The sequence below is a fragment of the Lagopus leucura genome, unplaced genomic scaffold (assembly GCF_019238085.1).
Source record: "Lagopus leucura isolate 7727_CA_CO unplaced genomic scaffold, USGS_WTPT01 Super-Scaffold_100033, whole genome shotgun sequence".
Taxonomy (NCBI): Eukaryota; Metazoa; Chordata; class Aves; order Galliformes; family Phasianidae; genus Lagopus; species Lagopus leucura.
The window spans coordinates 6,209,467-6,224,134 of record NW_024962282.1 but is presented as its reverse complement, the minus strand read 5'-3'; the positions used below and the strand labels follow the sequence as shown (position 1 = coordinate 6,224,134).

The 14,668-nt window shown below is 42.8% G+C and overlaps 1 protein-coding gene across 1 annotated transcript; it reads right to left on the bottom strand.

Annotated features, from left to right (window-relative positions):
• Positions 1-3,049: 3,049 nt before the first annotated feature.
• Positions 3,050-14,668, bottom strand: CDHR5 (cadherin related family member 5). The gene is made up of 14 exons (XM_042882094.1): positions 14,520-14,668; positions 14,116-14,294; positions 13,227-13,277; positions 12,783-12,875; positions 12,571-12,669; positions 11,896-12,006; positions 11,389-11,565; positions 11,044-11,134; positions 9,737-9,834; positions 8,756-8,962; positions 7,433-7,549; positions 7,097-7,169; positions 5,581-5,735; positions 3,050-5,052 (listed from the first exon to the last, which is right to left on the bottom strand). Exons 1-14 carry the CDS (start codon positions 14,581-14,583, stop codon positions 4,600-4,602), a joined length of 1,968 nt encoding a protein of 655 aa, XP_042738028.1. The 5' UTR covers positions 14,584-14,668; the 3' UTR covers positions 3,050-4,599.

The following is a 14,668-nucleotide window of genomic DNA, read 5'->3' as shown; positions in this document are numbered from 1 at the left end:
CTGGAATTTAACATCTGGAAGACCCACATCTCATTTCTTCCCCTCCGTGGTAATTGTGTTAAAGACCACTTGGAGTCACAAGTCATGTATATTTTGGGATAGAAAATGGCCAGTAAGGAGGCAAAAGAGATCCAGAGAGAAGGGTTTTAAGTAGCTAGGAAAGACCTGATAATAACAAAGTAGGGCCAGCTTCTCTTGAATTTCTTACTCTCAAGGCCAGCATCCTTTCCATGAAAAGGAGACACTTCTCCACGTTGAATCCCAAAGGCTGCACACAGCTCCAACGAGCACTCCTCTCCAAATAACCAGTGGGACTGCTCAGCCTTGGTAGGTCCATAACCAACCACTGCAGAGGTCCACAGTGCATTTCCCTTTGGCCATGGCATCCCTCATCCCACACCCCTTGGATTCAGAAAGAAGGCCTTCAGGAGACCTCGTAACTATTCACATCTCACAGAACTTAGCATGGTACAAACAGATGACCCGTAGAGAACTCGTCTTTGGCCAGCTTCCCAGGAGAAGTTTTTTCCAGGGCAACCAAACACACAAGAAATATGGGACTGCTTCTTAAATGAAATCTGAAATCTCACCCAAAAGGAATGAGCGAGTGAAAAATGATTGAAAGTGTTCTGAACTTTGTATGTCAAATCAGTGCCGAAGCAAAGGACAGATTTTCTTTTGCTTTTTTATTGGGAACGTGTACTATGTTATCAGTGAGGCTGCGATCTTTTGCAACATAATTAGAAGGGTGAACTATGGGTCTCTGAGCCCAATCTGTTCCATGATATGTGGGACTGTTATCCAAAGAGAAGAATTTCAAGGGAAAGCTTCGTGCTCACAATATATCTCAATTCACTGTATGACTGAAGGAATGACCAAGCACAGGTAGGAGCCAGCAGAAGCACCTTCTCTTTCAGCTTTCTAATTCAAGCTGTGCAGAATTAAAGACAGATACCTTTGCTCTCCATGTGATGTGGCATTATTTGATCACACCTTTTTCCTTTTGAGTTCTATTGTAATTTGTCTTAATAAAAACACTGAGCTCTGGGTTTTTCCAGAATGAACGTTTCAGGATAAAAGAATATGAACATAAGAGCTTGCATAGGGACAGACTGAGCAGCTTGGGCTGCAGAGAAACAAAGTGCCTACAGGGAGCATCACAGGTGAGCGGCAAAATTAAGGGATTTCAATTGTGTGCCAAGTTTAGGAAAGTGAAAATACCAACGGATTGCAAAGGTGCCCAGATTCAAGCTGCATGTCAATACATATGGCCAAAAGCATGAGAAGCACACCAATGGGGGAAAGCAAAGCACCAACAGACGAGAACAGATTGCAAATTGATGGTACTCATCAGTGTGCCAATGCATATGTCCAAAAGTCAAACAGCACAGCAGGAGAGGGCAGACAGAGTACAAATATTGTGCCAGCAGAAAGGATTGGATCACGTATGGCACAGCAAAGGGGAAGAATGAAACAGCTACGCTGTGTCAGTCACCAGGAGCTACATACTGCTGGAAAACATTCAGGAGGACAGTTCACAAGTAAACAGTCTCAAAATATAAAAGTGAAAGCAAAGTTATGTCGCCGGTAACCCCAAAGCCAGCAAAATGCTGAAGGAAATGAGAAGGGAAACAGTGACCACTTGCATGGAGAGTGCTAGGAAAATACCTTGGTGTACCGGTGTGAGGAGTAAGAGAGAAGAGATCCTTCCCATGGGCATGTTCAGGAAGGACATTTTCTTTAGGGGACCTGCTGCCTACCATAGCACACACTCCGCTGAAGGTTAGTGCTAAAACTTGGGGGAACAGGTGAATAACAATGACAGAGGCCACCAGCCGATCTCTGGTGCCCATTGCTGCATGTCCAACCATGCACATAGATAGAGGAACATCTCTGCCTGCTGAGAATTTGCAGTCCTGGGTTGAGCAGCTTTGAGAGAGGTACTTCTGTGCTAGTGCAGTTAAAGGGCAGCTGATCCAGGATAGATGGCATGTGTTCCTCCATGCATCACCATGGTGGTGGTGTCAGTTCGCCATGCTACAATAGCTACCAGGCCAGCATTCACTAGCTGTGCATATTTAAGTCCACCAGGGCAAGTTTGGGCCTGGCCCATGTTCCTTGCTTTTCAGTATTACACATTTGCACGTCAGCATTTCTCCCAGAAATGTTTTTCCTCATTTGTTAAAGGCAGACACAACCTGGCAATCAGCACTTCTTCTCAATGTCAGTCAGTCACTTATCAGGTCATTATGCCTTGAAATAATTCAAGGTTTCTCAATAGTGCACTGAGGAAGGAACAGCGAACTGTAACCCACATAGCAGAACTGTGAATAACAACAGATGAGTTCTGGTAAGTACTGGTCCCAGTTGTGAGGGCAGAAGAGATTATAAACACCAGGTTGTTTTTATCTGCACTTTGCTCCCTCTCACAAATCTCTTCTACCCTTTGCAATCTCTTCCCATATCCACGAGTGTTAGAAAACACAGTGCTATGCCTGTTCCCTTTGCCTATCTGATGGTGAGAACTTGCTGTTTTAAGAGTGCAACAGCCACTTAGTTCAGTTTTCTGCTTGCCTTCCACAAAGGTCATCCCTTTTCCATGTAGACCAGATTATGTCAACTACTGATGTGGGACACCATCCTGTGCTATGAAAATCACAGCCACTGAGACATTTTGCTCCAGTGTACACACCTTCTTAAACACCAGTTCTTGGGGCACTGCAAGCTGGTGGTTCATTTTTGGACCCTGAGACAGATTAAGTGACAAAAGCAAAGGCCTGAAAGGGAGTCACAGCAGAAACACTCTGTTTTCACCCACCTGTTATCAATCTTTCCAAGTGTAGCAACAGCCTTGAGGACAGGCTTAGCTCTACCCTCACTCTTGGTGATGGCTGGATATGATGGGCTAGCAATTAGCAATTACTGGGGAATTCTCACAGCCCCATAGAAACTATTCGCTGGAGATAACCTTAAGCTACCAGAGGAACTATGCTTGCAAGGTAAATATAAGGCACTCTCCCCACCCTCTGTTATCAGACAAACAACAGTATTTCTGGGCAAATAACTTTATTGCAGTAAGGAGAAAGCCTTCCCATATTTCAGTCTCTACCTTGAGCGAAAGTGCACTTCCTGAAGTCCACATAGCAGGGCTTCTCTTTCCAGAGAAACCCTGGCAGAGCTGAGCACTAGCAACAGCAAGATGGGGAAATGTACAGAAAAAAAAGAAGAAAAAAAAAATAGTGGAAACAAAGAGGATGAAAGCCTGCTGGGAACTGATTGTCTTATGTTTTGGGGTAGACAAGAAGCCCAGCAGTTATGTTTTGGTTTCCCTCTCACAGGTTTATCTGGAGCAATGACAGTGTTGCGGAGAATAGCCCATAGGTCACAGGCAGGATTATTTATTGTTGTTTCTTTCCGTGTTCTCAGTGGACCACCTCTGCTTTTGAGCTGCAGCTTGGCTCTAGGTAAAGCCTGAAAGATGGCATTTTACCATCAAAAGAGCCTGCTGGGCTCATTGTGAATGGAAAAAATGGGGATGCGAAGAGGTTTTCATCTACACTAAGTGAGGCGTGTGGAGGACTGCTGACCTCCACTTTCAGCAGCAATGATAAAAGGAACACCTTGAGTCCTGTTGGACAGGGGAAACAATGTGCTGATCCACATCTAGCACTTTGGAATGGCATCTTTTCCTTTTTGGAAATACACCTTTGGAATGACATCTTTTGCTTTTTGGAAATACACCTGACATTCTGTAGACAGGCTATGGCAGGAGCTCTTTGCGTTAACACATAGGATACAGCCAAGGAAGGACACGCAATTAATGGTTTGTGACAAAGAATAATAAATGACAGATTCTTTCAGTAAAGAATATGTTATCAGTCCTTGATTATCAGCAGCAGAGGAAACAGCATCTCCCAATCATGTGAATGTTCATTTTCTGGCAGAAAGGAGATCTACAGTGGTGTCCCTAGTGAGTCATGCTAGCTGCTCCTGCTGGGATGCAGAGAGCAGAGCCAGGTCCTGAAGTCATGGGAGCAACAGCAGGATCGGAGTGACTTGCATTGGCTAATGTCTTGCAGCTGACGTCAACATGCAACACCTAAAGGGAACAGCTGAGCAGGCTCACTTACCCACCAAGAGGAGATGAAAGCACTGGATCATACAACTAAGTTGCTACCATGAACTGAGATAAATGCTTCAAAGTCAGTTCAGCTACATCTCCCATATACCTATCAGCTTGGGAAATGTGATGTAGGGGACCCTAGGACAAATAGGAAGAAGGATGGGACGTGTTTTCCCCATACAAAATCCCAAGCCATATTTCAAGTTCTTACTAGAAGTTTGAATTAGTTATAATCCCTTCTGGTTTTAATCTCTGCACGCAGGACAGTCAACTTTGTCCTCCTGCATTTCAGTTTTGCCCTGAGCAGAAAGGTGGGCTCTGTCTCACCCAAGCAATGGACATTTCTCCATTTTGGTGAGGGGATAGTTGCAGACCTAGTTCCATTATGCATCGCTGTCATCTCTGGTAGACATGTTGACTGACACTTCTGCAGCTTGGAATGATGAGCTGTCTGAGGCAAGGAACACTCCCAGATCTCAGTGGTGGTCATCCTTGTAACCTTCTTCCTCCTTCTCATTCTCACGCAGATCTTGGTCACTGTCATCATCATAATCTGCTGCATTGTCATTAATCACTTCAACATTCTCTCCACTTGGATCCACATCGGTCTTAAACCACACAGCTTTGTATCCTGGGTCCCCCTCATTCCTGTCTGTTTTGAGGATAGATTTCACTTCTTTTTCATGTTTAGTGTCCTCTTCCACCTTTTCCTCTTCCTCTTCTTCTTCCACCTTCTGGTCAGAAATGATGGTGAAAGCTGGGGAAGTCTGTGGAAGTCCATGAATTTCTTGTTCACTAGAAGGTGTCAAGAAAAGTGATGGCTGCTGTGTCTTGGTTACTGTGCTTTCCTGCTTGTTGGCACTCAGATCAGGATGTTCGTCTTGCCTGTAAGCTTGGTTGTCGTAGCTTCCAGGGAAATCCTTGGAGAACTACAGGAGAAGAGACACCTTGTGAGTGTAGTGAAAGGAAAAGAAATTGGCTGGAGGAGTGTGGCTGAAGTGACTTGGCTGGATTTTGCCCAGCATAAACCAGCAAGGTAGTTGTGGAGATATATTCACTTTCTGCACTGAGAGAAAAAAAAAAAAAAACTTTCACAAGGGATAATTTCCCACAACTTGGAATGCTATTACACCTTCCTTCCAAGGCATGCTCCTTACAGCTGCAAACAAGTCAGTTTTCCTTTCAGGGGAGTTGAGATTCTTCATCCTAAAGCAGAGATCATCATCCAGTCTGACAACCTGAGCCCTGAGCATAGAAGTTATGAGGCTGCCAAAGACCTGAGGAGTCAGAGATGAATCAGTGCATAAAATCACTGAATACCCTGAGTTGGAAGGGGCCCACAAGGATCATCACTTTCACACATATGTGTAATATTTGGAAAGCCCATCCATACTTGAAATCCTCCTCGGGTCCCTAACAACATCTAAACAGGGGCCAGGTACAAAGAAGGTACTTACTTTTTTATTAATCAGGAACTTGACTGTGTTTCCATATTGTTTATATATCATCACTCCAAGGAAGACTAAGGCAATTAATAGCAACGCAGCTAAGATACCACCTAAGATACCCATATCCTGTGCAGTGTATATTTTATCAGAGGCAGAGGTTTCAGCTACAAGAAAAAAAAGAAAAGAAAAAAAAAAAAACAAACAGTGTTATGAGGTCTAGCAGTGTCAACCAACTTTTTTTACCACAATGTTTCCCTTTGGGGAAAGATCCAAACACTTTTTGAAGGGCAGAGAAGCATCTTGTGCTGCAGAATGTGGCAGTGGGATATTTAATGAGATCTAAGGCCATTCAGTAGCTGTCCAAGAAGAACAGGTTTTTTGTAAGAATATTATAACTTGTGTGCAGTTATAAGAAATGGAAAAAGCACCCATTTACAAGTATACGATGTTTACACACAATTTAAATAAGCAAATACATGCACAACCGTGTTAGACAAACAGAATTAGAACTAGGTAGATCCTGTCTGTTCCCACTTCATGCATTTCCACTATCAAGCAAAACTAAGATACATTTGGACACGTGTCTGTGAAAATGTAAAGCTTTCTTTAATGTGAAACTTCACCTTTGGCACTGATGGGCATATAAATATAGAAACAAAATATAGAAAAGGAATAAGGCTGTGCTTCTTGGAAGGAGAACGACTGACTCTGATGTCAATGTGAACAACCAGGTCAGGTCTGACTTCTTTATATTTTACCAGTAGGAAGTACAGTAGTGTATCCTTCTTATGCTGAAGGCAAAGATACGAACAGCCATGAGAAAGAAAGAGATCACGTCATGAGGGAGTTTTGCTACATTTCTTCTTGCGGTTTCCTTCTTAAAGCTGATTCCAGTTTCTAAACTAGAGCTGTCAGGCTCTTTTGGAACTGGGCAAAGTCCCTTTTCTTTCCAAGAGAAGAAAAGTAGTCACAGAGATCCTTAAGACCTTTAATTTCTCTCACAGGGCAGAGTGATTCTAACAGGAAAAATTGGTAGGAGTAGTTTATGCTTTCAGCCTCTGGTCAACATAAGTATGTTTGTATGGAGATCATCCACATTACAGTGGTGATAACAGTAACTTCTACAGGGTTAAGCTTTGCTTGTAGTTGTCATTGGGTTTCTTTCTTTAAGATCTCCAGCTTCGTTTTGTAATGTAAATTTATCTCTTTAAAGTTTAATGATTAATGAAACACAGCATTTTCCTCCTACTGGCCTGTTTATGACAATGGACTTTGAATACTCTCTCTGCATTTGATTGCACTCTCAGTTTATCATTAATAAGCCGTTGAGGGTTTAAAACGTCAGTGAATTTTTAATTCTTAATCATGTCTCCTAGGGAGACACAGCCCAGAGACCTGACGTGGAGCTCTACCACACTCAGCTCCTTCTTCCTTCTGTGCTGTGCCTCCATTGAAGCTAGCTCAGCTTGGTGGGATAACTCAGTCTGAGGTCAGTGAACCAGAATACAAAAGATACCCAATCTACCTTTGGCAGCGGTGATCTCCACTGTTACTACAGTGCTTCCCTCCTGTAGACTCACTGTATCTTTTGCAACAGCCTGCGTGGGGGAAAAAAATAGCTTGTCTCCAATGATATCTTCCACAGGAGGATAAAAGAAAAGATTTTACAGCTAGTGCCAGATACAGCCTGTATCATGCATTAACCATCACTTCATCTTCCTCCATCCCTATATATATGTGATACAAATGGCTGGGGCAAAGATTGGCCTTTATCTAATGACATCCCATCCTTGTTACTCCTTTCTTGTTACTCTCCCTTCTTTCCACAATCCTGGCTAAGGTCATAAAGAAAGTTGCTTACCTCCATGATTGCAGTCTCCAGTGAGTGCAGTATCACATTAGTCAGGATAAGTCCATCTTTGGTTGCGGTGAAATTGGTGTTGTTCCTTATGTAGTACTCAATGTTTGGGTTGACTTTCTGAAAAACCAGAAGAGTGAATGATGAAACCTCGCTGTGTTTTGTGTGCATGTTTGTAAGCCTCTGTTAGCAGGACTTGTCAAATGTGCCTTCAGTATAAGCAGATGTACAGAGTAGGAAATAATTCTATCATAAGAAGGTAAGAATGTATCCTAAAAGTTTTGCGTCCAAAAAACATCCCAGGACTCAACCAGCTTGTGTTGGTGTCATTAATATTTCCACAAACAAAACACATCTGTGCAAGGGATCTTCTAATTTTCATAGAATCATAGTAGCATTAAGGTAGGAAAAGATCAAGTCCAAACACCAGTACGTTGCCACTGTGCACATTAAACCATGTCCCTCAGTGCCACACTCCACAGTTCTTTGACATCTCCAGGGACAGTGATTCTATCACTTCCCTAGGCAACTTGTTTCAATTCTTCGTCACTGTTTCTGAGAAGAATCTTTTCCTAATATACAACCTGAACCACCCCTAGTGCAACTTGAGGCCACTACCTCTTTTCCTAGATGAGAAAATTGATTAGTTCTGTCTTCAATAGGGATGCAAAGGGGCATGTAAATGAAGGACAATCCTTTTTCTGAGGTCTGCGCTACTATTTCCTTTGTCTCTAAAACTGTCACACTTTTCTGTGTTTAACAGGGAAGAAGAGAACGGCTGGTCGGTTAATCTCTTCCCCTTCCCTTTTTCTAATATTTTTTTCTAGGAATGGCTCCTTCAAAATGAGTCATTACAGGGAGAAGGTTTAATATTTCTAGCTCAGGACTGCAAGACCTTGCTAATTTGCTCTCTGCAGACTGTCTCCTCTTCCCAGACTGGTCCGCAAGTAACTACCCTTGACCTGGCTAAGAGAAGACCCCTCTGAATGGGATCCTGCCTTTCTATCTCTTCTCAGAAGCTCAGATTTGGACCTGTTCACAGTATTGGCTAATTCTGATCTTGTCAAGCATTTTGTTTTGCAGTAAACCAGCTCACCTACCTAAATCTAAGTGGGACTTGTTCTTGGAGGAAAGGAGTCCAGCAGCTTCTCCAGATTAGACCATACCACAAATGGTACTAATCTATGTAGAATTTACAGATAAATATATGGGACACTAGAGAAAACAGTGTGTTTGTCTTTCCCCACCACTTCCTCCCCACGTTTGCTTATCCCACTTTAAGGCCGAAGCAGTGATGAAGAATTCAGTGCATTTTCTATTTCTTACATCAGGGAAATCGTCATCCAGTGCTGCTATCATCAGGGGGCTTGAAGAACCACCAGCTTGGAAGACAAAACTTTTTGGGTCCAGACCAACAGACACTGTCCCTGCATAGATTCCGGACTCAAAGCGTGGTGCATGGTCACTTTTATTGATGACCTGAATTTCTACATTGGCTATGGAGTATTTCTGTTTGTTGTTGACTTGAGTGGCCTGGGGAGAAAGAGAGAGACATTCCTTTTAGTGATGAGACATAAAAAGGATAGGCTTGATACAAAACCTGCTCCAACCCATAAGCTTTCTTTCCATGATTTGCAGTGAACTTTGAGCCACAGGAGGGGAACCTTATGGCTTGTGGTCCTTGTAGTTAAGCTTGCTTCCACTGTTGGCTGTCCACACAGTCTTGGTCTAGTCCTAACATCTGGACGCGGCTCTCTGTAAGGTCAGCTCTGGACAAATTACCATGCTCCAGAGCAAAGCATTGGGATTCCAGCACCAGCAGGCAAAGTCTGCTCTACTTCATGAGGGATTTGGTCAGTTCAGTTACTTAGAGTCCACACTTCCTGGGTATATATGTGCAGGAGTGCTTTTCAGCTTCTTTCCTGAGGAGTTTAACCAAAAGAGGAGCTTGTTTTTAGGAGTGAATGACATTAACTGTTGTGACACAAGCTCCAGTCCTGTCTACAGAAAGCTTTCTACTCATCCATGCTTTGAACTCAGCAGGATGTCCTCACTCAGTTAACTTGCTTTAAAAATACAACACAATCATAAGAGAAAAGGCCTTGACTCCTGCAAAAGATTTACATGAAAACTGATATGAGATACTGATCAACTACTAGGTCTAAAGGCTTTCCAAAAAAGAAGAAAAAAAAGGATGTGAAAAAGTTAGCTTTCGTTATTAATGTGATCAATTCCTGACACGACAAGATCCCTGCTGCCTAGAAAGCCAGCTATACTGGATTTCTGCTGCAGTGTCATCATACTTACCATCACCTGTAATAGGTATGAATTTGCAGAAGTTGCTACTTTGTTCATAGTTAGATTTCCCGTGTCTGCATCCACTGAGAATACGTTATCTGAATTCCCTAAAGAAACAGAAAGACCATTCAAACATGGGATACTTTCATAAAGTGACCTGGAGCTCATGGCTCCTCTTGGTGACAGCTAAGAACTGAGGCTACAAAAAGCTAAGCTAAGAGAGCAGTTGAGTGGGGTTTCACCTTGAATAGCTCTAGGCATCTAGCGGACAGGCATCTCCACTCAGCCTTGTTACCTATCTGACTAATTGTGGATATGGTCATTATGAGTTGCATTCTTCTCTGGAAACACTTATTTTTCTCTGCTGAGTACAAAAGGAGCCTAGACACAGAAGCCTTCTTGCACTGATACAGAGGTAAAAATCAGCCTCATATATCACTGCTCTCTGTCTGAATCATAAAACCATCTATGCTGGATGTACAGTAACATATAAGTATCATTTTTTGCTTGTGTTCCTTACTCTTAGATGCTATAGGCTGTATTTAGACAAGATCTCCCTTATTGGGTTCCCACTGACTGTGGGAAGCTGAGGCCACACTACATCCAAAATGGAATCTGAGTTTCAATGATGTCTTCACTATCAGAAAGATAGTCACAGATATGGGACCATGTGGAATAAAAAAAGTCATCACTCTTCCTGACCTGTATGATCTGCCTTTGCCGTGGTGGTTAATCTAGAAGCCACTGTCACAAAAAATAAATAAATAAATAAAAATAGTCTTTTGAATGTAATGGATGGCCAAGTGGCCCAGCCAATGATTGGGCAATCATTTCACTGTATTCAAGTAACCTTTTTAAAATCAAGGATAAAACAAGGCAGATTAGACTGTGGTAAATGAACAGAGGAATAAGAGCATGAAATGATGAATGAAAATTATGCCGAGGATGTGGGAGTTTTTAGGTTCAGCTCAAAGACTGCGTGAGAGTGGTGTGACCAGACTGGCAAAGTCAAGTATAAAAGCTTAAAAATGAAACATGGCTCACTACCCAAAAGTGAGGGGAAGTCCTTCTGAAACACAATTTGTGAAGCTTGTTTTATGGGCTGGAAGTTTTCTTCATCTTCCTCTCTGTACAGTCTGTTTCTTCTACTTAATCCACAATGTTCTGTGCATTTAATTATTTTTCTGTGTCAGAAACAGAGGGGTAAATCTGCAGGCCCTTAACTCTCATGTGCTGCCTAGGGTATGTCCTCTTGGCAACTAATGTAGGAGATATAAGAGTAATGCAGTTTGGAGAAGGTGACAAATTCCACTCACCACCAACAATACTGTACACAATTTTTTCATTTAAAATGTAGTCAGGATCGATAGCATAGATGGGCCCTGGCTCCAAGGTGAGTGGTTCAGTCTGCAATGGAAAGGCAAAGTATTACATAATATGATACAACACCAAGAGCTATCCTGTGCTCTTCCATCCCAGCATGGCTCTGCTGGTTTTACCCGAGCAGAATCAGATTAATTGCTGGGGACGGAGGGAGGGAAGGAAAACTTTCACTTTCCAGGGTGATGAAGACTGCGTTTATGCCTGGAGATCAGCACAAGCTCGTGACAATGATTAGGTGCTAATAGCATGAGGGATACCATTTTATCATGCCTTCTTACCGACATCTCGGACATATTGACTCTGCCAGTATAGGTGCTGCTGATGCAAATGCTTCTTTCTGTGTCAATGAAGGTGCAGGGTAGGAACCAGGGAGGTCTGGTGTCAGCTTGCTCAATAATTATGTTAATTGTTGCAGTAGCTGTATGAATGATTCCGTTTGTGCCCTCAATATTGTCCTGTACCCAAAAGCAAATTGTATTTGTAAGATGCAGTTTTATTGCCTGAAGATCCCACCTGGAAAACCAGTGGCCCAAGGTCCCCTAGCTGTTCTAACTCCATTCTGTCTGAGGTGTATGAACTCATGAAATTAGCTCAGTCAATCATCTGCTGACATTCTGCTGATAAAGGTGGGCTGAATGCAGGTCTGGTAGCAGCGCTGCAGTCACATGTGATTATGGAGGTGGAAGGCTGCTCCAAACCCCCTGCCCTCACTATCTACCCTCCTTCCTGCCATCTGAGAGACCTCTCATTCAGACTTACCCAAAATATGCTCCAAAATAACTTACCATTGCATACAAGAGCAATGTTGCGAAGTTAAATTTGTCATAATTCAACGCTTTTTGTAAATAGATTTCAGGGTTATTGACTCCTTTTATGGCAAAATAATCGTTGGTGTTCTGTGGGGGGAAGAAATGGAAAAGCTCTACTAGCAGTTGTGATCAAAGATAGGTTTAAAAATGCTGCCTCTGGATTTAAACCAAGAAGAAAATGAAGTCTGCCTTTGTCTTTGATAAAAACTTCTGAAATCTTGGGCAGATCATGCTATCCCCACTTCGCATTGGCTCTGTAGACAAACAAGATAACAACAACAACTTTCTCTCTCTGACTCAGTGCATTTCTGAGCTCCATGAAGTTCAAAGATCTCTCCTGATCTGTTTACAGACCATCCCATTGTGACTTCCCTGAATCCCATGACTCAAAATGTCTTAGATGAGAGTTTGAGCTGTACTGTGTGATAAAACCATAAACAAGAAAATTTCAGTATCAGCAATATCAATTGCAATGTTCTGCTAACCAGACCAACACTTGGTTCTTGCAGAACGCATACCTCTCCGAGAAGATGCTGGAGAACCAGATGCCATACAGCAATCCTCTAGTCTCAGAGCTGGGGCTCATCTGAATCAAACACAAGGACTTTTTCAGAGCTACACTTTTTTCTCCCAAAGAAGAAAGATGCTTACCTGCACTGTCGAATTGAGTTTATAGTAGATTATGTCCAAGTCAGCATCACTAGCAGTTACATCTTCACGGGCTACAATGGTTGCATTCACTTTTGTGTCCTGAAACAAAGTTGTTGTGGTTATTCTCTCTGTGAAATTGGCTGAAGACATCTCCCTGGTAGAAATCCCTTAGTCCCACAGCACTTGGTAACACATTTCTGTGAAATCCTTACCTCAGGTATAACTCTGGTGAGGTTGGTTTCCGGAAACACTGGGCTGTTATCATTCAGATTGAGAATGGTCACAATAATTGTCAGGCTGTAACTCTGCAGATGGAGTAAAGCGAGAGAATCAAAGAGAAAAAAAGAGACTTAGGGGTTGCTAACAGATTACCAAGCGGTAGAGGGGATGGTGTAAGGAGCACACTTGGGTGGGTGCTGTAGGGGGCTGTGTTCAAGGGACATTTGGACACTGTGTTGAGGGCTGGATGATCTTTTCCAGCCTTTTCCAACCTTGGTGATTCTATGATTCTATGATTTACAGACAACCCACTATGTGGGGGGTTTGCAATTTGTTCCCATCCCTGCCATTCGCAGAGCCACTAGGACGAGATGAGGGATGCACATGCTTCCCTGTGCTGCCTTATAACAGAACTGAGTGTTTGGAAGAGCACTCACCTCCCCAGCATTGTTGTCACAAGTCAGGATCACTAACAGCACAGGGTCAGTCTGCATGCAAAAAAAAAAACATTTAGAAATACACCAACTCTTTCTGAATCAGCAATGCTGCTGGGCTTTATCTTGTTTTCAGACATATCTAACTATTCCCTTCTTTCTTTTACAGCCATTCATCAACACTGGGCTCTTTTTTATACTGGAGTCAAAGCTGACTGATCAAGAGCTTCTTTGTGATCCCTGTAACATGGCAGAAGAGCTAATTAACTATTTTCTCCTACTTTAGGTAAGTTCAAACAGAGATTTCTTTTTAAATTGAATGAAACAGAAATGTGCCATGCAGCAAGTACAGCATCGCCTGCAGGGTGTTACCTTTGCCTGCTATTCTTTACTCAAACGTGGGTTTTCACTTTGTTGGAAAGGCATGTTAAGGACACTTGTGGCTGCATACAGAACTCGGCAGGGAGGTAGAATAGTTTAGCAGCATCCTAACTAAACACACTGAGCTTTTACGCTGCCTTTATGCACATCACCTCACTGCTCAGAACTGTATTTCGAAACAGGCAAACAGGGATCCTTTCACATGAGTCCTGGGAAGCTCTGAACACTGCTGTTGTCACCCTTCTGGTTTAAAACCTTCTGCTTGCTTTTATTCTTACAGATTTATTGAAAGAAAGTTACAACAAGCATATCATGCAACCACCCCTCATCCACGTCCTCTGCCTGTGTAAGGGCTGATCTTCCATCTGAAATAGGCTTATTTTTCAAAGGTATTGCCTTTATGCTTTAGACTTCGGCTACAAATTCCTGAAAGACCAAGATCTCAGGCTGAAACCCACTGCATCCCAGCATTACCCAACTCATCCTTACAGTCTGCCCGCTGAAGGCTTACCTCATAGTCCACGCTTTTGCTCAGCTGCAGCTCAAACCCCTGGATGACAAAATAATTGCCATCTGGAGAGCTAGGATCGATAGTTACAGTGAAACCTGGTTCCACAGAGATATTGGCCACAACATGTCCAGGATTGTTATTTTCAGGAACACTCGGATTGCTATTGGAGACAGAACATCCTGGGGAAAAAAAAAACCCCACACAAATGAATTACAAAATTGCCTGCAATCCATGTTGTGTTAGAATTAGATAAGAACTGAGGTCCCTCTGGTTACCTTTGGAGAGAAAGCCCTTGAACAAAGTTGTCCTAGAGTAAGACTCTAAAAATCATTTGCTGGCTGCAGTGGAGCAGCCTGGTGCCAAGGGGATTATTCTTCTGTGGTCACAGACCTCCAACAACTTACCTTGTGCTGTTACAGAGAGCGGCAGAAAGAGCACAGAAGCCAGGAGCCAGTGAGAAACACCCATGGTGAGCTGCAGTGTCAAAGAAATCCCTGTTTCTAATCAAGCTGATTGTCTTCTCTCCCTTTTTCACAGTACTTTCCGCATTCAC